Source organism: Saimiri boliviensis, chromosome 4, assembly GCF_048565385.1.
Source record: "Saimiri boliviensis isolate mSaiBol1 chromosome 4, mSaiBol1.pri, whole genome shotgun sequence".
NCBI classification, from domain to species: domain Eukaryota; kingdom Metazoa; phylum Chordata; class Mammalia; order Primates; family Cebidae; genus Saimiri; species Saimiri boliviensis.
In genome coordinates this window covers 126,537,489-126,560,651 of record NC_133452.1, presented here as the reverse complement: position 1 = coordinate 126,560,651, position 23,163 = coordinate 126,537,489, and the positions used below count along the sequence as shown (strand labels likewise).

The 23,163-nt window shown below is 36.9% G+C and overlaps 1 protein-coding gene across 30 annotated transcripts in view; it reads right to left on the bottom strand.

The window, feature by feature from the left end:
- The window catches only part of DST (dystonin), a 498,104-nt gene that overhangs the window by 177,127 nt on the left and 297,814 nt on the right, over positions 1-23,163 (bottom strand). For 28 of the 30 annotated variants that reach the window (XM_074398159.1, XM_074398165.1, XM_074398139.1 and 25 more), the window contains 15 exons: positions 17,441-17,553; positions 17,235-17,341; positions 14,479-14,598; positions 12,043-12,138; positions 11,825-11,952; positions 8,436-8,529; positions 7,971-8,125; positions 6,108-6,570; positions 5,895-6,023; positions 5,662-5,739; positions 5,416-5,577; positions 5,224-5,328; positions 2,188-2,283; positions 845-970; positions 32-184 (listed from right to left, as the gene is read on the bottom strand). In XM_074398159.1, coding sequence (XP_074254260.1) covers positions 32-184; positions 845-970; positions 2,188-2,283; positions 5,224-5,328; positions 5,416-5,577; positions 5,662-5,739; positions 5,895-6,023; positions 6,108-6,570; positions 7,971-8,125; positions 8,436-8,529; positions 11,825-11,952; positions 12,043-12,138; positions 14,479-14,598; positions 17,235-17,341; positions 17,441-17,553 — 2,125 coding nt within the window. The other 2 variants (XM_074398167.1, XM_074398166.1) reach the window with 2 other exon arrangements.

The following is a 23,163-nucleotide window of genomic DNA, read 5'->3' as shown; positions in this document are numbered from 1 at the left end:
AAACTGGACTGTTTCTAGGAGTCACAAGTACCTCAATTTGTCTGTAGTCACAGATAGCTTTGATTGGAATAGAAGTTTTGAGCGGACAGTCAGAATTCCTTGGCTTTAGTTGAATTACTGTTTTTGCTTTTCCCATCAGGCTTGCAACAGTGCTTTTGTACTGCAGAAGTTCTTCTTTCTCTTCCTAAGTAATGAATACAGTGAATTTTAAGAAGCAGAAGACTTGTACTCTCCATGCCTTCAGCACTTTACACAAATGAAACTTCATCAGAAAAGTCTTCTCTGACTACCCAGTCTAAATTTTCAATCCTTCCCCTCTACCCCTCTTGTAGTTCTCTTCCTTTCATTGGTTTGTTTGGTTTTCTTTTCCTTCTTTAGCATTTATGGTATCTAGCATACTATATAAATTTTACTTATTTATCCTGTTTATTGTCTAACTCCCTCTCTAGCATGTAAGCACCACAAGGGTAGAGATTCTTGCCTGCTTTATTCACTGCTGTATCTCTGGAACCTAAAACAGTGCCCAAGGTATATTAATAACTTAAAAAGTATTTGCGAAATGAATGACTAAACACACAGGCACACGCACGTGCACAAACACACACACACAGAGATACACTGACAAATATGACACTATAAAAGCATCTTAAAATATCAAATCTATCACATAAAAACACTTTTGTTATATTTGATACCAAAGGAAAACTAAAACTCAATGTGCAAATGTGTAATTGAATTAGTGGGAACTATCAAGAGTGGCAATAAATACAAAGTTCTGCTCATATCAAACACTAATCTAATCCCTCATGCATCCTTATAAAATGCACAGGTTTTGCATTAGTACCATTGATTCCTGTACAAGGTCTTCCAGCTTGTGAATGCTGCTTGATCTATCACAGCTGTACTTCCGCTGAATGGCATCTTTTAGATTCCTTAAGTAATCAGTAGCTTCTTTGGCATCATTGAAAAACTAAGGAAAGATGAAACCTAGCAGTTAACGTCTGTTAAATACCAGTAAAGCAAACAGTTGTCACGCTCTGATACCAAGGTCCTCTGTGTACCCCTCAGAAGTGAGAACAGAATAAAAGCACAAAATAGCTTCATAGTCACATCCTTCCTTGGACCAAAGAATAATCCTTGAAGTTGGATGGTTATGAATGAATACTAAGTGCCCAAAGCTTATGTGTATATGATGTTTCGGCTCTATATTATTTTGACTGAAGGTCTGTTTTAAATTAGGATTTAAACAGTATTTAAGTAGGAGTGAAATTCCAAGAACAGTTAAAAATTTCTATATTTTCAGAAGTTCAATGGTTATAGACGATTGATTCTCTATATGAAAACAGTTCCATACAATTCAAGGTGAGATTTGGAAAACCTTTAAAAAAAAAAAAAAGAAAAAAAGTTCCTAAATAAGAGACACATTTGTAGAATAGAATGAAGATTTTATGGTATCTTAAAGAGATTTTTAAAGGATTCCTGCATAACAGAATACTTCAATCTATCTTACAAGACATAAAACTAACTCTTCCGGCCTAAAAAGAAAACAACTCACATTATTTTATTTATATATATATATATGTAAAAAATATGCATTTATATGTATATATAAAATATATATTTATATATAATGTTATATATTATATATAAAAATATAAAATGATATATATAAAATAATGTGCATTTCATAATTTATTATTAGGATAACAATATGCATCTATATATATACACACACATATGTGTTTGTGTACATATGTACATATGTAAGCACCACAAGGGTAGACTTTCTTGTCTGCTTTATTCACTGCTGTATCTCTAGAACCTAGAACAGTGCCCGGGCTATATTAATAACTTAAAAAGTATTTGCTAAATGAATGGCTAAACACACAGGCTAGGATAACAATATGCATCTATATATATATGTGTGTATACATGTAGATAAATAATATGTGTGTACGTAATTTATTGTTAGGATAACAATATGCATCTATATATATGGGTGTCTACACCGATATATATATCTATAAATATAAATATATATATCTATATATATGGGTGTGTACACCCATATATATAGATGCATATTGTTATCCTAACAATAAATCCTAACAATAAATTATGAAAATATTTCTGCAAGTTAGCCAAAATCACAATACCGTCTATGAACTTATGATTCTACTTACATACCTCGAAATATGCTGTGTTCTCCTTTATGTGCTGTTCCACACACTGGCAGAGCTGTAAGATCCAGCTCCACTGTGTCTGCATTGCTGCTCTGTAGGCCTTAAAGATAAAACCGAGCCATCACAACTGACTGGAGAGAAATAAGGCACACATAACTTTTGATATTGATTCTTCTAAATGCTGACTCCACTATCTAAGTAGATGACCAATTGTTTTAGCAGAGTAAGACTCGAAAATCAGGGCAGTGGCTTAGCATGGTGGCTCACGCCCATAGTCCCAGCACTTTGGGAGGCCAAGGTAGGCAGATCACCTGACCAACCTGGACCACATGGTGAAACCCAGTCTCTACGAAAAATACAAAAATTAGCCAGGCAGGTCAGGCATGGTGGCTCACGCCTGTAATCCCAGCACTTTGGGAGGCCGAGGCAGGCAGATCACAAGGTCAAGAGATAGAGACCATCCTGGTCAACATGGTGAAACCCCGTCTCTACTAAAAATACAAAAAATTAGCTGGGCATGGTGGTGCGTGCCTGTAATCCGAGCTACTCAGGAGGCTGAGGCAGAAGAATTGCCTGAACCTGGGAGGTGGAGGTTGCGGTGAGCCAAGATCGTGCCATTGCACTCCAGGCTGGGTAACAAGAGCAAAACTCCATCTCAAAAAAAAAAAAAAATTAGCCAGGCATGGTGGCACATGCCTGAAATCCCAGCTACTAAGGAGGCCAAGGCAGGAGAATCACTTGAATCCGGGAGGTGGAGGTTGCAGGGAGCTAAGATTGCGCCATTGCACTCCAGCCTGGGCAAAAGAGTGAAACTCCATCTCAAAAAAACAAAAACAAAAACAAAAAAAGGAAATCAGGTAAGGGGCAGTAAAATTCTCCTCTTATCTAATACTTCTTACTTGTACAAAGTCAGTCCTAAAGTTTAAATATAAATTTTTAAATCACTCCAGTTGATTTCTTTTCAATTTTAAATTTCTCGAACTTTCTTCTTATAATATAAGGAAAACATTAACTCTGGCTATGGGAGAAAATATTTAACAATTAAAATAAACGCAAGCTACCCCTCCTATATACAAAACTAATGCTTAACTCCTTTGCCACCAACTCTTACATCTGCTTTGTGGAATCCTCCAATATGTTTCCTTTCATGACACATTCATCTCTCCTTTCTCTTAATTTTTTATGGTGTTAGGTCATAAAATATACCTTATAATACGGAAATATGCTGTTATCTAGTTTTCTCTCTCTTTTTTTTTTTTTTTTTTTTTTTTTTTGGCTGATGAAAGGTTTGGGGAGAGTTGGAAAAGGAAATGTGTATACTCCCAAATGAGCATCATTCTGGAATTATAATGATAATAACAGTAGCAATTTTTATTTTAAAAATGTGTTTCTTGCACTTTTAATTTAATACAGAGTGTATCTTTCAGGAGGGTAAACAATATTGTAGAAAGGATACCTACTTCCTTAAGGAAACATGAAATACTGTTTTCTATTTAAGCTGCAATTCACTGATTTCCAGGAGAGGGCACTCGAGATGCTTTAATGACTATTTTAAGTAAGTCTGTCATTTTTCCTCCTCTTGGAAAAGCTCATTCCTGCTGAGCTATGCTTAGGCAGGCTTTCCGAATGGAATATATGATGTAGCACTGAAAATCTGGCAACATATCATGATCATATTCTACCTCAAGTTAAGTTACTTTCAGTAAACTGGCTATAAAAGATGTATCCTAGTACATTATTAGATTACTGCTTTCTTTTTTCATATAAAATATGAAACAATGTTGATAATTAACTAAGTATTATCCATGTACCCAAACAAGACACTGGATAGGCCAATGGGACCACAAAGATGACTAAGGTTTCATTTTACTTCTTAAGAAATTTTTCATTAATTAAATTATAATTTCTACATAAAAGTGATCAGAGTGACATTCCCATTTTTGTTCCCATCACAGTTCTTGGTTCATAATCATATTTCATCTCTCTAACCTAAGAAATACTCTATTTTTAGTTTATTAGTATACAAAACCACATCCCAGGTCCTCCATCATTCTACTTTTCATTCCCTAGAGGTCCCCCTACTCTTCTATGCTTTTAACATTCATGTGTAACGTTTCATGTCGCTACAAAACCGTATTTTATATAAAAGATGATCATACATAACATCCCCAAAACTTCCTGATGAGCCTAGAATTGTACTAATCTTTCACGTTATTATGATTTCAGTGAAGCTAACAGATTCCTTTCCTCAGTTGTGAGTTTGAAGCATGACAACTCCAAGGACAAGCATCATTTTTTTCCCCTCTGGCAAAATAATACAACTGACTGCCCATGTGTGATGATCCGTCCTTTCTTATATAACACTCCCATCCTCAATTCAGAAAGTCACTAACTCTGTCTAGTACATCATTAAAAACACTGCCCCAACTGCACAGGGAACCTGACAAATCCCATCTCAATTTTCCACTCCTGAATTTCAAATGTTCACTGCATATTATAAAGCCTTGTCAGGATGCTGCCCCAATATACTTCACAAAACCAGAGCTTAAATAAAATACTAAATTAAATTGTAATAGTCAGTACTTTTTTTTAGAACAAATAATGTACCAAAAAATTATACTAAGCGGTTAAGTGTAAATTATTTCCTTCTGATCATCATAACTCTATGGAGTAGAGGTAATTTCTTCCATTTTTGGTAGGAAAATGAGGCTTAGAAACACTATGTCACTTATGCAACATTACACAATCAGAAACAAATAACATGCCAATGGTTGTACAGAGAAGGTCCTTTATATTTACAGCAATACATCTTCTCAGCCACAGAGGCTAACAAGGGTACCTTTATTCTAAGTGATGGGTGACATATTTAGAGCCAAAGAATGGAAGGCAATCAGTACAATTTGCCAGAAACATTATTTTTGAGCCAGGTTTTAAATACAAGTTTGATGGCTTGTAATTTTCAACTTATCAGCAACAAAAGAATCTGAAGGGAAAGAATCATATCAATATTTAACCAACACAATTGTACTTTCTGGCTTACCTCAATAGTTAACCGGGCTGGATGGTTTTCTAAAAGTAGCTGCTCTGCTATCTCCTGAACTGATTTAATATTTTCTTCCTTTTGATCAAGTTCTCTCATTAATTCCTTCAACAAAGAATTAAGAAGTGTTAGAAAAATATATAACCCTAAAATGCAACCTAAATATGCAAGTACAAAGGGTATCACACTTACAGCATGATAATCTTTTTTGCGAGCTATGTTGGTGTTTCTCTCACTCCAGTCATAAGCAACTTCCTCCTCTTCTTTTTCATTCAACCAAATAAGTTCATTAGTTGCACGACTTACAAAGTTATGGAGTGTATCAAGGTGCCGTTCTTGATTCCTGGATGTATTCTTTAGTAAGGAAAATCATCATAAGAATCACGTTTTTGCCAAATATAGATAAGGGAAACAGAAGATTAAACAAACAAAACTTACCAAGAGTTTTGCATACTGACTCTCTAATCTGTGCAACTTTTCTGCATAAGTTAGTTTAAGAGGTGCTGTCATTTGAATCTATAACATGAGATTAAAAAGACACTCCAGTTAGGAATCTGAAGGAATTCTGACTCACGCTTGATGTATCTATTATTGGTTTACAGGGTCTTTACGTAAGAAGCAAAACAAGAGTAAACGAAAACAAAATATATACAAATTTTAAATTCAAATACCTCACTGATTTTAGCTTCTTTGAGACTAGATTCAAATTCTTCAATAGCTCTGTGAACATTTTTATGATTTTCTAAATGGCTTTCAACACTTGGCAAATCTGAGCCCCATTCAGTGCGGTCCAGTTGTACCTTCAAACAATAAAATACTAAGTTTAAAAAAGAAATTGAAAGCAATAAAGACTGAAACACTCAGGTAAAGTAAACATTTTGTACCTGCATCTCATCGACCCAATTCAAAAGATCCTGAACAAATTTCATGTTGATTTCCTCTTCTGTTAAATTTTGATCCAGCAAAGAAGACTTTAGAAGGGGTTTTCGGATCTGCATCAACTTCAGAGTTTGCAATGAATTTGGCTCCACTCCTGAACTGAAATTTGGAACTAATCCTGATGGGAAACCAGGTGTATAAGCTGGAGTGACAGATGGAGTCAGGCGGGAAGTCATCCCTGACGACAGGCCAGAAGTTATACTAGAAGAGGTTAGGGAAGGTGTTAAACTCTGGGTCAGCCCTGAGCTCAGACTAGGGTGTAAGGTCTGTGCAAATCCTGAGTTTAAACTTTGAGTGATTCCTGATATCATAAGCTTCGTCTGTTCTGTTGTCAGCATGCGTCCTTTGCTGTATACAGAAGAGCATTCGTTCCTTAGAGCCATAATTTCATCACGCAGTTTTGCAACCCTGAAAAGAAAATCCAAAGGGATAAGGTGCAATATAAAAGGCACCTGTCGAAAAGAGTGAACTCTAATGTAAATTATAGGCTTTAGTTAATAATGAAATATCAATATTGGCTTATCAGTTTTAGCAAATGTGCCACACTAGTGCAAGATGTTAGTAATAGGGGAAGAGGGAGGTATATGGGGGCATATGGGAACTCTATTTTTCACTGAGTTTTTCAGTACGCCTAAACTGCTCAAAAATATAAAGAAGAAAAATGAGGAGGTCATTATAATCACATGGGTAAAATTCTGCAACATGATTTTTTTCAATGAGAATTGTACTATGAGGTCTTTCAATCTCATTTGTCTTTAAAGCTACATTTATAATGAATACAACTACTACAGCATAATATGATCATTCTCTTGTTATTTGGCATTAGGATAGTTCTAAAATTTGGTTATTATAAAATTATAAAATACGCATGAAATGAATGTAAAGCTTTTTTCTACATTTACATATATAATTTTCATATTTAGAATTACTATAAATTCCTAAAAGTGCAATTACTGAGTCAAAAATTTTAAAAGTTTTGAATTTATATATTTTTACAGAGATAGAGAAAGAGAGAAACTATAGCCGGAAATATGCCATACCTACTCCCAAACACACACTTCACAGTGATAAAGGTTTTTATACACATAGTTTCTTTAAAGATTTTGTTATGAACATTTTCATAATAGGATAAACAGAAAAATAAAAAACTGAATTATAAATGACACTTTTTAGCTGGGTGTGGTGGCTCACGCCTATAACCCCAGCATTTTGGAGGCTAAGGAAGGTGGATTACTTAAGGTCAGGAGTACAAGACCAGCCAGGCAAACACAGCAAAACCCCGTCTCCACTAAAAATACAAAAAATTAGCCAGACATGGTGGTGGGTACCTGTAATCCCAGCTACTAGGGAAGCTGAGACATGAGAATCGCCTGAACCCAGAAAGTGGAGGTTGCAGTAAGCTGAGATCACACCACTGCACTCCAGCCTGGGTGACAGAGCAAGATTCCATCTCAAAAAAAAAAAAAAGACACTTTTCTTAGATTTTTTAATCTTTCAAACATCTCATGAATACTTTAAATATATGTAAATGATGTATGTAATACACATACATTTATCGTATTCATTTTAACGAGTTAGTGCCTGCAGCAGTATTTATGTACCATAAAACATTTTTTCTGTTGCTAATCTTTAAAAAACAAATACCTACTTAAAACACCAAAATATTTAAGAATGTGACACATATTTTCAACTATAAAAGAGCTAAGAAATAGATTTTAAAAAATTTTCATACTCTACATTCCTATTTCAAATGCCCATGAAACGGTTATACAAAAAAAGGACAGAGAAAGAATAAGTAGCACTCTTACCTCTGTACCAACTGATCTGCCTGGTAGTATTTTCCATCAATAAGAATCTGTACATCAATTACATGCTGGCGTAAAAGGTTCTCACATTCAAGTATATACCCAGCAATTTCTGCTTCATTCTGAAACTGCACTCCTGATTCTAATCTCTTAGAATCCTGTATTTTAAAAGAGCTCAGTATTAATTCTGTGAAACAAGTTTCAAGATGACCTCAATTACAAAACTTCAAATACTGGAACAGAAGCCTACTTGGATTTTCTTTAGTTTTCCTTGTTGGCTCAAAAATATGTTTTCCCTCTGCTTGTTGCCCCTCAGAGAGCAAATACAATCATGACCTTCAGCAAATTTTAAGTTTCAGAGGAGAATACATACCAAGAATCAACCAAACATTATGCAAAAGTTTTAGTTCATCCAAATGCACAGTGACTCCTCTACCACAACCCCAGTGGCTCCTAAAATTAACTTACAGACTGAAGAGCATTTCGAGCAAGTATTAGTTTGTCTTCACAGATGACACTGTCCCTCTGAACTCGGTTGGCAATCTGTTGCAACATTTCCAACCTAAAAGATGAGACGAAATAATATAAAACTTTGAAGTCAAAGAGCTCACCATTTCTGAAAAATGCTTCCCATCAAAAAGTGAAACACAATCCCACACCAATGATTCAATACCTGTGTCCATCAAAGGATTCATTGCCGAAGCTAATGCAAGAGTTGATCAGTGTTGGGCCACAATGAACTGAGAGAAGATTTTCATTTGAATCAAGACTGGTTCTAGTACTGGTAGTGTTACTAAACACAGAATCACTGCTACGGTAACTGTAACTACTACTGTGCATTTTTATTCCTGAAGCGATGTTCTTCCTTTGACCATTCAAAGCAGACTAAAAGGTAGAAGGTCTGGAAAAAGCTCTACTTCTAACGGTGAAAGTGGCAGCTGAATATTACAGCTTTTAATGGCTCCTTAAATATGCTTCAACATGCATATGCAACACACAGCAAATAATATGCTGATAACTATTCAAAAGAATCTCGCCTAAAGCCATTCATTTGCTAGCTGAGGTTTGCCTTTTGTATCCTGTATTAAAAACCCTGCAAGTACGAACAAAGCAGGCAGATTGGGCGTCACAGGAAAGGATATGCCAAATATTTGCACTAAGAGTCATCCAACTGCAACTAACTAAAAAACAACTCAGATGGCTCACAGAAGCCCAGGACAACTAGAAAAGATTATCCTGGCAATAGCAATCATTAGCTAAAAGAACACAAATATTCGATCATAGCCTGACTTCTGCAAAAGACCACGTCTGTGCTGAATAACATAAGGAAGGCGAACAGCTAGAAATTAGGAAGTACCTAAAAACAAATGAATTTGATGAGAAGCAAAGTACGCTTCCATTTTAACCACCACGTCATTTGTTTATTAGGCTAATGTAACTGAAAAAGTATCCATTTACCTTTCTTTATATGACCTGGTCCCAGTAATCTTATTTGTAAACATACTATAAAGCGCCAAGTAGAATACTGATGCAATGCTTACAAATTTAATTTGTCTGTGGTTGTTTTTCCATTCTATAGGCTATTACATGGCATAAGAACACTGACTTTCTTTCCCATTTGTTTTTCACACACTCCCATGTCACATAGCTATTATTTGCAATACATAGACAATCCCAAAAAATGTGCATGAAGAAACATGGAGGCATTTATCCAACCAGGCTCCTACATATTTTCCTACCTCCAACACTACTGTCACATCTCCACTCTAAGAGTAGGTATTTTTCTTTTCAGCGGTCAAGAAAGGAGAAATTTGAGAGTGCCACATCAAATATAGTGAGTGAATAGAAGAGCTCAAAACAGTTTAACAGTGGCACCTAGCATTTATTAAGTAATTATTATGTGCAGGAAATTAATCATTTTAGATACATAACTCATCTCATACTCATAACCACCCAATGTGGTAGGTACTATCACCTCCTGTTTACAAATGAGGAAACTGAAGCTTAGACAGTTAAACAACTTGTCTAAGATCATACAACTTGCAAGCTGAGCTAATAATCTCATTTAAAATTGAATGGCTTCTGGGCCCCAAACTCTCAACCACTCTCCTTTATTAACATATCTTAAAATTCAGCTACTGTTCTGATGACTAAAAATCTACTCTGTATCCTCTGGAATACTCTTCCATTATTTCAGATGATTAACAGAGTATCTCATTTCAATCACCCAGAATTACTTCTTCCATAAAAGCTGTATCCTGTGTGTTTCTGGCTTGTTTGGGTTTTAATAACCCAGTTATGTAGACATATTATTCTATTTGAACATAAATGTAATCAGTAATTTAATAAAGGACTGACGGAGTAGACTTGCTCTCATATATTTATTTTATGCATTATTTCACAACGTTGAATGTTTAAGTCAATGTGTGAGGCACAGAGGACAAGACAATACTGAGCTCCTCTTCTGTGTGTCAGGCACTGTGTAAAGCACTGGCAATGCAAGGGACAGCAAAAACAGGAGTTTCTCTCCACATTCTTGGAGCTCCTATCTGTGGAGCAGGCAACCCTTAAGCAATCACAGAAATAAATATAAAAATACAACCAAGATAAGCACTATAAAGGAGCAATACATGTAAATATGAGCGTTCTAAGCAAGATATCTGAACTAGCCTAGGAGAATGTGAAAAGTTTCTTGAGAAAGTAATGTTAGAGCTAAGATCTGAGAATGTTTAGGTGTAAAGCAGCCAGCGGGCTGCTCTGCAGAGAGCAAGGGGGCTGGAGAGGTGTGTCTGACCACACAGGCCTTACCCTGTGATATGGTTTGGCTGTGTCCCACCCAAACCTCACCTTGAATTGTAATAATCCCCATGTGTCAAGGGTAGGGCCAGATGGAGATAACTGAATCATAGGGGCAATGGACCCCACACTGTTCTCATGGTCGTGAATAAGTCTCACGAGACCTGATGGTTTTATAAATGGGAGTTCCCCTGTACAAGCCCTCTAGCCTGCTGCCATGTAAAATGTGACTTTGCCCCTCATTCACCTTCTGCCATGATTGTGAGGCCTCTCCAGCATATGGAACTGTGGGTCAATTAAACCTCTTTTCCTTTATAAACTACCCAGTCTTGGGTATGTCTGTATTAGCAGCTTGAGAACGGACTAATAAACTCTGCAAGGTCTAGGTTCTACAGACCTCATGGCTAATGAAGAACACAAATCATAATTCCCAGGTACCAGGTTAAGACTGTAATGAAGACAAAGTCATCCAACAGACATTTCCTGAAGACTGAATAGTACCTTTCTGGGCAACTGGGTGTAGTGCGAGACAAAATAACAAAGAGCTAGTGATGATTTCATGGAGCAAATGCACTTGTAGAAGTGTGGCAGAAAGGGAACTTGAATTAACATTTACTGAGTGTGTTCTAGACGCCATCCATCACAATGAAAATGGAGGCAAGTTAGACCTTGGTTTCCACTGCCTCCTGGAAAGAGAACTCCAGCAAAAATGTAACAAGAAATAAAATCAGTTCATTGTTGACCTACCAGTTTTCAGATCCAGGCCCTGGTGACTTAAGGCCAACGTGAGAAATGACAGGTAATTTTGGCTGGTTTTAAAACTGTAAAGCCTCATTAGATGAGATTTCACATACCAATCCACCCTAGCAGGTCATTATATACCTTACTTCACTGACTGACTATTTAAAACATCTTAGAAGAGTTTCTAGATGAGAAAATGGAGGATCAGAAAGATTAAGTGACTTATCCAACGCCAAGTAAACAGAAGTTTAAGTTCTTTCACAAGAACACAGAGGCCCCTCCCCACTTGATATTCACGGTGGTAAACACCTCTGGCCTACCTTTCTACTTCTGGACGAAGTGCCTTCTCCCTCTCAAGCATGGCAATAATGAGTTTCCCCCACTCTTTTTCTATGTCATTTGGATGATAGCCTTGAAGGAGCTTGATGCGTCCAAATTCTATCCAAATCTTGAGAAAACAAAAAAAACTTTAATGTGAAGCAAAAAAGAAAACGGAACAAAGATTATGCTTGACAATAAAAAGTAAATGTGCGCTTACCTCTAATAATTTATAGAGACGTTTAATTTTAGATTTTTCTGTCTCCTTTGGTGGAATTTCTGTTTCTTTAAACTGTAAATACTGATTATAAAGTGCCTAAAGTAAAAAGGACAAGAAATTAAGGGCCAAATTTAAAAGATGTGTCTTCACTATCTCACTAAGCCACCACTTTATCATTTACTGTATCATATGCGTTCAGCAGGATTCCCTTGTAAAACTGACAAAGACATAGCAATTTCCAGCCAGTTGGTGACCTGGGTTATCTAAGGTTTGATGAGGGTGTAATTATTGATGTGCGCCATGATTTAGTGCCACAGAGGGATCTGGATAATAATAAACCATGCAGTGTTTACTAGTGCTCTACTAAAAAAATCTCTCATCTTCCAAACAAGAAAACATACCCTTTAAAAGTTGCACTTTGCAAATGCTGCACTTTAGCTTTCAGTCTTTGGAAAAATAAAATTTCCATTAAAAAAAGAAATAAAACCACTCTCTTCTATTACACGGTTCTATCCTTCAAAACAAACTTCTTAGCAGAAAGGAATAACATTTGGTTTCAATGTCCCATTGGCCAATTTAAACAGATTTTTTTTAAACTAATGAAGGTAGATGCTATGAGTTGATGGGGCTATTATGACAGAAGTTTCAACCATATAATTAAATTATTATCTAGTTTGTATGTACTAATTTGGGAACCTCTTAAATAGAACAAATTTATTAAAAGGGACCTCCATAAAAATTATTTAGATAATGCATCTTCATATTTAATAATCATGTACTAATTATTTCACCCTAATTCATGCAGCTATAAAACAAGACCCGGTAAATCTTTTTTCTTTTTTTTTTTTTGGAGACAGAGGCTCACAATGTCACCCAGGCTGGAGTGCAAAGGTGCAATCTTGGCTCACTGTAACCTCCGCCTTCTGAGTTCAAGCGATTCTCCTGCCTCAGCCTCCAGAGTAGCTGGAACTAGAGGTGCCCGCCATCACACCAGGCTAATTTTTGAATTTTTAGTAGAGATGGGGTTTCACCATATTGACCAGGCTAGTCTCAAACTCCTGACCCTGTGGATCTGCCCACGTTGGCCTCCCAAAGTGCTAAGATTACAGGCACGAGCCACTGTGCCCAGCTGACCCTGTAAGTCTTAAGGATGACGTATTTCTGAAGGAGTCCATTCAAATTTCTGCTAATGCAATTATTTGGCACTTCCCCATGATGTATTTTCTTAATCTATGTCTTGTCCTAGGCATGAGCAAGTAATCTGTGTGACCACTTCTTCTGTAACTAATAATCTACAATAATGAGAAGCCAGGACAATGCACCCTGGGCAGTAGAAATCCATTTGGAAGTAAGTGTATTTGAACATGAAATCTGAAAATTGTTTTGAAATCAAAATGCAATGTTTCAGGATGCCTCTTGGTCATTAAGTACCAAATGCTCCTATGTGCTAAACACTGTTCATGGCATCACATGGTAGTCGTAGGGAAAAGTTTTCCTGCCCTGGAAAATTTCATGTCCATGTAGGGAAGCATCACACAAACAGCTTGAGAACACATAAAAACTATCATATCATCACATGCCAAGTAACTTCATCCCAAGGACAAACTCCCTGCGCCAATGGCAATGAAAGCCATCCCACAGATGTTCTGTACAGATGTAGGAGCATAATGAATAGCTCTAATAGGGCCCACCCTAGACTATTACAATTTTTCTATCCCATTCTGATCATGAAAATAAAGCCTACAAACCAAGAAATTAAGGCTATGTAGCCAATATTCACATTACCAGCTTCTAGATATAAAGTAGCCCACTTTGCCATTATAAAACCAAATATGCAAATGAGACAGCTTATTCTTTAATAAGTTTACATATTTACAATGGATTTTATATCTGTAATGTCTTTGCCTCAAAGAGCTTGCCCTAAGTTTTTCAGTATTAGCAAATATTATACTAAACCATGAATTCACTTATACTGGAAGTCAGACATGTATTTTCAAATTCATGGTAAAATGCAGTATGTACCTCTTCCTGCACAAAAGATGCCTCTGAAGCAGCTTTTAACAGGACTCAGCCACAGGCACACTCTCAAACCACTGCCACACTTGTGTGTACTTCCCAGGGGCCCTCCTACCTCAGCCATAAGAGGGGCTCCAAACACTTCCTATGTACTAAAATCAATTTGACAATGTCAGTTTCAGAGACTCTCTCAAATTAAACCTTTAACCTCTCAGCCAATCAAAGCTGAGAGACTACAGTTCATCTGTTCTAATTGTTAATGTTCTACCTCCATTAAGGAGAAATGAGTAAATAAAAATTTTGCCTACTTATTCATGACTTTCCAAGGCCATTCAACTTCTAAAATTACTGAATTATTCTAGCATTACTTAAGGGTTTATAATCAAATCAATCCTATGTAATTTCTTTAGTGACACTGACCTTCAGTTCTATAGGATTATTAGGAAATGTTCTCTCAGACATTGTGGTCACATGGTGTCGAATCCATTGGATGAGGTAGTTCACCATATTCTGGTATTCAATCCATTTGACTTCAACATCCTAGAACAATCAAATGAAAGAAAAGGTTCATGTCTGTAGATACTAACATTCATATCTAAGACAACTGAGGCAGACAGAAGTCATGTGTGAATTTACTTATTTGAAGCCTAACAGAGAGAACCAGCTAAATGTTTTCTTATTTTCACCTAGCCCCAATCCCTGTCACATAAACACCTTTAAAAAGATGCTATCAACATTTGGGCACTAACACTAACTTAATGAGTGCCAATTCTCATCCAAAGAAAGTGGTTGCCTAGGGTACTGTATTCAGAAGGCTTCTGAGGCTCAATCTAAGCACAGCAGAAAAAATCCAAAGTCAATTTGGGTGTTTAGTAGGTCTCAAGATGGGACACTAACAACTTGTATAAGCCAAGTTAGTTGCCATCTTTGCCAACTATTTTAGATCTAAATCCACTGTGTATCTGAAACTCAAAAGACTTGTCCAATATGTAGAAATCCAGATACGTATGCAAACTACAGGAAATGTATATGGTGGGATTATCCAGGAACTCGATAGGCAAACTCTTTAAAAATGGAGGAAACTGGAAGGCTTCCAACTGCTCTGTTTAATTAAGTATTTAATGAATGCTTATTATGTTCAAAGGTTATGTTGAGTGTTATAATAAAAAAATCCTTTAAGACATACTATCTATTGTCAAGGAGTTACTGTCTAAATGCAGAGTCAAGAGATATACATAATATAAACAGGCAAAATGAAGAGCAGTATTTAATTAAGCGTTGAAATGTTGAAATAACTGAAACTGATAGTATAGGCTAGTTGAGATAAGAATCAGGCAAGCATATCCATGCCTTGAAATAGTTTCTAAAGCTTCTTGGGAAAGGCGGTATCTGAGAAGTTCTGCAATGACCAGTAAGTAATTATTGTCGGGGGAAATGAGTGGGGGCTTTCCAAGGACAGCTTTTGTTGAACTTCTTCTAAAATTACCAAATTATTATAGCATTGCTTAAGGGTTTACAATCAAATCAGTCCAAAAGTGCCAAAAAAGTGGATAAAAGGGGAGTCCCATGTGAGTCAAGACAATGACATGGAAATACCCTCGCCACCAGTAAACAGTTCACATTGGGAAATCCTAGCTAAAAAATGTAGGTAAACAAAATAAATTATGCAGTTTTGAATGTCAGAATATCTAGATTGCATTTAACCTTGCAAGGAATATGGAGCCACTGAAAGTTTTCAAGCTAAAGACCTCAGGTTCTAGGCAGATTAACGTGGCAACAGTGTACAGAGGTGGTGAGAAGAGGAAAAAATGAAGACGGAAACCTATGAGAAAGTTATCGGCCTCGTTCTGTAGGGAGGCAGCAGGATCCGCATGGAGGCAGTGAGAAGAAGAAAGAGAGGGCAAAAAGAAACATTCTGAAGCAACGCTCAACATTGAATCGTCAGGGGTGAGCATGGGAACAGGCTACTCAGGGATCCAAAGAGCATAAAACCTTTGAAAAGAAGAATCTGGCTGGGCACAGTGGCTCATGCCTGTAATTCCAGCACTTTGGGAGGCCAAGATGCGTGGATTACCAGAGGTCAGGAGTTTGAGACCAGCCTGGCCAACATGGTGACACCACATCTCTATAAAAAAAAGAAAAGAAAAGAAAAGAAGAACCTGACGAAGAATATGGAAACAGGTCTAGAATCTGCACACGGAACTGAGAGAAATGATCAGAAAAGGGAGCTCCTAATCCAAAGGAGCTAATCCAAGATGAGCCCCTAAATTTTCAAAATAAGGTAGGGAAAAAAGGTATTTGCAAGGAGGAAGGCAGAAATCCAAGTGAAGGGGATCATTCCTAAATATGTGACACAAACAGGGTTTCCTGTTCTCTTCCAGGAATGCATAAGCACTTCTTAGCATAACCACCAAAAAAAAAAAAAAAAAAAGCATCATTGAAGTGAATTAAACAAACGTTTAAGAAATAGTAGACTAATAAAGAGCCCAAAGCTATGTGTCAGAGACCTTCCTTGCTTATTAAGTAGCTCTGCTATTTTGGCCAAATCCAATAACTTTCCTCTGGATCCCACTTTTAAATCATAAAAATATTATCTAGACAGCTTATTTCATAAGATAGTATGAGGTGGCAAATGTGAAATTAATTTTAAAAGTGAGATATTCTATACATACAGGAGGATGGCAAATATGGCAGTGTAAAACAGCACCTAGCTAAAAAGGGAAAACTAAATTTCAGAAAGTTATAGCTGTTATTTATAAAATGACCGGTAACTATAAATAGCCTCTTTTATTTATGAGAGAAAACAAAATTTTTAATGAGTTATACTTTAAATTTAATGGCAGAATGTCATGAAATACAAAGACTATCAATTTATCAAATAGCATATTAACTCCAATTCTTTAAAATATATTCCACATTCAAGGCTGGGCAAGGTGGCTCAGCCTGTAATCCCAGCACTCTGGGAGGTCGAGGTGGGTGGATCACGAGGTCAAGAGTTTGAGACCATCCTGGCCAACATGGTGAAACCCCATCTCTTTAAAAAAAAGAAAGAAAGAAAAGAAAAGAAAATATATACATATTCAACATTCAAAACCTGCAAAAATTACTATCAATAAATGAAGTCAACTAGTCATTACTGAATCAACAGCTTTGAGTGTGAAAAAATCAATACTCACATTTGCACCAATGCCTTCCCCACCTTCAGGAACTTTAGGAAATGCATCATAGAGAGATGAAACATAAGTTATTACGGATTTTTCATCAGGTGAGGAGACATCAACATCTAAAAACAGCAACATAAATTAAACATTTCACAATGTTGGTAAATTACTTCTGATCAGACACACATGTTAATACACACATAATCAAGAAAACGACTCACCTTCAGGGTCCAGAAGTCTTATAACACCAATTTTTTCTGCTACATAAAAAGCATGCTCTAAATTTGCAAGGTTGCTTTGAACAGCAACAGTATTCATATCTATCAGGTCCGGCCTAGGAAAAAAATTCACTGCATTAATTAGGTTTTCTCATGCACCAACTCAACATTATAGTTATATATGTTTCCATTTATAAAACAACTTCTGTTCAAATTAATAACAAGCCTATGTTAAAATGCAGAGACTTTCATCAAACATTTAACATTGCTCACTTATCTCAGAAACTTTTGTGTTGAAAGCAAATATAACAAGGAAAATACAAAAATTTGAACATATATAAATTTCAACAAGTCTACAAATATCTCATTGTCAGAACACGTATGAGTATCTGTCCCATCCAACTGACTTAAGCTGCACTACTCCAACAGCCTATTTCCAATCCAACCAGCATCCTGTCAATATTTTTCCCCAAGGACGAAAAGCTTTTAGCTTAGTTCAATGATGTGTGCAAGGCATCCCCATTGCACCACACCCTTTTACTTCATCTTTGTCTTCTATAATCCCATTCATTCTTCCAAGGAGAGATCAAGCTCCATCTCCTCTGTAGGGCCTGGCTCATATTCCTATCCCTTATTTCTGTCTCTGTTCCCTGAACTCATACTTCCAGCCTGCACCACACGCTGTGGCACTTAGGATAATCTGAGACTTCCTTGCTCTATTAATTCACTGTTCTGTGTACATATTGTTTCTCCTAAACCATCTTGTAGAGAAAGTGCCAAAATACGGTCATTAGAGACTTCACTCAAGGCTAGAAGCCTGTCAGTAAACTTCGATCTCAAAAACAAAGCATTAAAAGAATACAGGAACAATGTAGAAACAGTAAAACCTTCAAAAAGAGTGGTACTCACCACCCAAAAAAATCACTGAGTAAGAACCTGTTGATCAGCTTACAAAGAAAGGCTCTCTACAATCTCCACAGACATTCTTCTTTGCTCAAAATAATCATTTGAGGAACCACAGAAAGAGTAGGAGGGCTCAAAGGTAGTGTAGGAGAAATAAAATGCAAATTATTTTCTATACCACTTGGCAGGTGGCTCATATGAAAAGCTGTTTGAAAATATATCACTAATACTAGAAAGATAAATGGCAATTTGTACTCTTTTTTAAGGTGAGCAAACAGACCTCTCAAGAAAACATAGGCTTTTGTATCACTTTGCACTGTTCATAACCTGGAAATGTGGTTACCATCACCTACATCCTCATATTACAGGAAAATATTAGGAAATCCTTCGATGTTTTCAATATGCCACCAATACGATCACTCAAAAGTGATCCTACCATTTATTATAGGAACAATAAATCCACTGACAACAATGGAGGTAAATGACAGATCTCTAAAAAAAACATTTTTATTCACATAGAAACATACTGAAGAATCTGCCAACCTCAAGATTATTAAACAGGTATAGATAGCAGCCTAGACAAAAACAAATACCTAAAGTTCTTTCATCAAAATATTGTTTTGTTTCCATAAAGTTTGCACATTTGGGGGGAAATAAAAAACAGCCTAAGTCTGCCAAATCTCAGAACAAGACATGGCATGTTATTATGAGAATCCTGTCATCAGCAAAGAAAGTAAACACTGAGTAATCCCAGAAAGAATGAATAAAGTCATTGAAGAATCAAGTTTTTCAACTAAGAGAATACAACATAAAAGTTCCTTCAGAACGACATAGTCATTTCAACAAAAGCAGCTGTAGAATACAATGAGTCTGAGTAAGTCATCTCTTTTATCATGAAGTTTAACACTTTAATGGAACAAAAACTGAATGGCTTTCCTCCACTAAAAGACAGCAGATAAAGAAAATTAGTTAAGTGAAAAAGAGAGAAGAGAAAAATTTTAAAACCACTATGAAGCTGGGTACAGTGGCTCACGCCTATAATCCCAGCACTTTGGGAAGCTGAAGCAGGCAGATCACCTGAGGTCAGGAGCCTTAGACCAGCTTTACCAACATGGTAAAACCCTGTCTCTACTAAAAATACAAAAATTAGCTGGGCGTGGTGGCAGGTGCCTGTAATCCCAGCTACTTGGGAGGCTGAGAATCGCTTGAACCCAGGGGGTAGAGGTTGCTATGAGCCTAGATCTTGCCACTGCACTCTAGCCTGGGCAACAAGAGTGAAACTCCTTCTCAAAAAAAAACAAAAACATTATGAAAAAGTAGTAATAGGCTGTAATCTTCCACGTGCTATTTCTCCCCTAGCTAATCTCCTAACAATGTGGTGGTCCCTTTGTCTTTCAAATCAGTCTTTCCTCTATCAGCCTGAAGCATCCAGAAGAGGCCTTTGCTGTGTGTGTCCTATCTATCATCTTCATTCTTGATAGTCTCACTGGGATAACACAACCTTTAAAACCTTCATTTATTTTTCACATACAGAAGATACTTTCGTTCTAAAGGTTTCATTTCTTTGTAACTCTTTTTGGGAAACGTTAACAGGAAGTTCCATTTCCATCTTAGGTTTGACTAACGAAAGAGCATTAGACTATATTATAGTGACCATGTTCCCATGTTACATTTCAGATAGTTGAACATTAACTATTGTAACTTGCCTGTTTTATGGAAACCTTTCAAAATCATATAATTACTTTACCGTGTAAAGTAATAAATGCTAGTCTTTTTATGGAAAAAATATGGCCATTCTTTAAACTTTTTTTATTATTCTATGAATCTATGACATCTTTTCGAAATGACCCAATCATCATAAATTATCATTCTTTAAACATACTTATATCCCAGCTTTTCTTTGATAAGCAATTAAAAGTAGCTTACAAAGAAAACACAGAAGATAGCATAAAATTTAAATCAGAAGTATAAAACCAAGAAAAGGCCTTAAAATGAAGTTAAAAGTAAGACTAAAAACTGCAACTCATGCCAGGCGTGGTGGCTCACACCCATAATCCCAGCACTTTGGGAGGCCAAGGCAAGTAGATCACCTGAGGTCAGGGATTTGAAACTAGCCTGGCCAAGATGGTGAAACCCCGTCTCTACTAAAAATACAAAAATTAGTTTGCAGTGGTGGCAGGTGCCTGTAACCCCAACTACTCAGGAGGCTGAGGCAGGAGAAGTGCTTGAACCCTGGAGTCGGAAGTTGCAGCAGTGAGCCGAGATTGCGCTACTGCACTCCAGCCTGGGTGACAGAGTGAGACTCTGTCTCAAAAAAAAAAAAAAAGATTAACACAACAGACTACCTAAGGCTTCCTCATTACATCATGATAAACACCAATACATTCAACTGCAAGGAGCATGAAACAATGTCAAAATACTTGGAAAGGAAGTACTTAGAAGTACTTGGAAATATGGCAGAGGGGACACTAATTAAAGTTAGCTAAGAGGAAGAGAAAAATGTCAGCTATGAGAAGACTACTTTAGTGCAGGCACAATGTTACCAAATCCTGAACCAAAAATGTGACAACAGCTAAAAAAAAAGGTGTGGGAAATATCAATGGCCACGGTCCAAATCAGGATTTTTTTTTTTTTTTTTTTTTTTTTTTTTTGAGACAGAGTTTCGCTCTTGTTACCCAGGCTGGAGTGCAGTGGCGCGATCTCGGCTCACCGCAACCTCCGCCTCCTGGGCTCAAGCAATTCTCCTGCCTCAGCCTCCTAAGTAGCTGGGATTACAGGCATGCGCCACCACGCCCAGCTAGTTTTTTGTATTTTTAGTAGAGATGGGGTTTCACCATGTTGACCAGGAAGGTCTCGATCTCTCGACCTCGTGATCCACCCGCCTCGGTCTCCCAAAGTGCTGGGATTATAGGCTTGAGCCACCGTGCCCGGCAGGATTATTTTTAAGAATGAAAAAATTAAGTGATTTAAATTCACGAAGTCTGTTAGATTGTTCTGGCTCTCAACTGGCACTCAATAATTATCAACGTGGATACAAACAGGAACGTTTTGGCTACCCTGCATCTGCTTTCCTATGTTTCAGAAATTTCTTTTTCATAAGTCTTAGGGATAAGGAGAGGAGCAAAGCCCATTTCCCAACAGAAAAACAGAAACATATCAGGGTTTTCCTGCCTCTTTTCTTTGCTCAAGAAATGTCCACTGCATACCTCATCTCCAACTCAAATTCCTTCTGCAGATTCTGTTCCACCATCATTTCCTCCAGGAAGTACTTTCCTCTGTTCCCAAAAGCTGTCTGCTATCTGCATTTCTGTACTTACCACACGTTTCATAACTATACATTTGCCTATATCTCATTCTGGACCATGAGCTTCCTGAAGGCAGAGCCTGTGTTGTCCATGTTTATATCCTCAATATCTAGCAGAATACTTAAAATATGGACTTTAGAGGAGTAAATAGATAATAAAGAAAGAAAGGAGCTATGGGGCTGAGACATACCAGTGTTTCAAATTCCTGGAGGTATTTTCCATCCTAGGCTTGTTTCTATTCTTTTCACTAATTTCTACCGACAAAACTACCATCTATGGCTTCAAGTTTTCAAAACCTTGTTGAAATGTACACGGACCAGGGTACAATGTCATAGCTTCTCCATATCCTAAACAAGCACACACCCTTTCAAGGTTTCCTAAAGGCTTTTCTCTCCTAAAAACTCATTTGGAAAGTAGTCACGGAGTGAGGACAACAAACAGGCGTGAAGTATAAAAGCTTCAAAAAGCTGAAACTGCTGCTTCTAGGTCCCCTCCCTCCTTATGCTCTCATGTGCCCTCAACTTCAGCTTCTGATAATGTTGCCAGTTGCGATAACTTATAAAGTAATAATCAGAAAACAACAAGGGGGACTAATAAATACCGATACCAACTTTGTTGCAGGCAATGCCTTAAAGGACTTAATGCATTATCTCACTTAATCATCTCAGTGACCCTAAGCAGTAGGTTGTATTATTATCCTGAACTTACAGATGGAAAAAAACCTAAGCATAAGTAAGTTATATAACTTGACCAAGAACACAAATCTGGTAAGTAGCAGTCAGGGTTTGAACCCAGGTCTGACTACAGGGCCTGATTTCTCTGCAATATCCTGGCATTATAAACTGAGAACTAAACAGTAACACCCAATATGAAGCTGAGAACACAAAACAAAGAAAATACACAACAGATTATAATTCTACTACTGGGCAAAACGATAATGATGTTGGTAACCCCCATAAAGAAACACAATAATATGTATGTATATATGTGTGTGTGTTGACATATTCAGAAAAAAATAAACCATAAGAAATATGATGAAGTTCCAGATTATTACCAAAACAGAACTCATCAATGTATCCTATACCAATGTTTCCCACACTTGGGTCCTAATCCAGATCAAGAACAGAAATAAAGGCCTGGTTATCTGTATTTTAACAGCTTTCTCTCCCCTGTCTCAGGTGATTCTTATTAGGCAAGTCTGATAACTAAACAATGTTAAAAACCCTTCTTTCTAATAAGTATTTAATTTTCTTTCAAGACTGTAAGGATTTCGTATTGGGGGAAAAAAGTCCACAGTGTCATTAGGCATTATATAACACCACAAACAAAAGCACCCACAAGCAGAAACATGCAACCGCTTTATCCTCTCGGCAGGAGAGAGAGAGCCTTTTAACTCTTTTTCAGTGTTTATTGTTATTAAATATACAAGAAAAGAACACATTTAGTGCTAGCAAGGTGGGAGGGTGGGTGTGGCATTTTATGTTGGCCCAAATCTGAAGTACACTGTAAAATAATGAA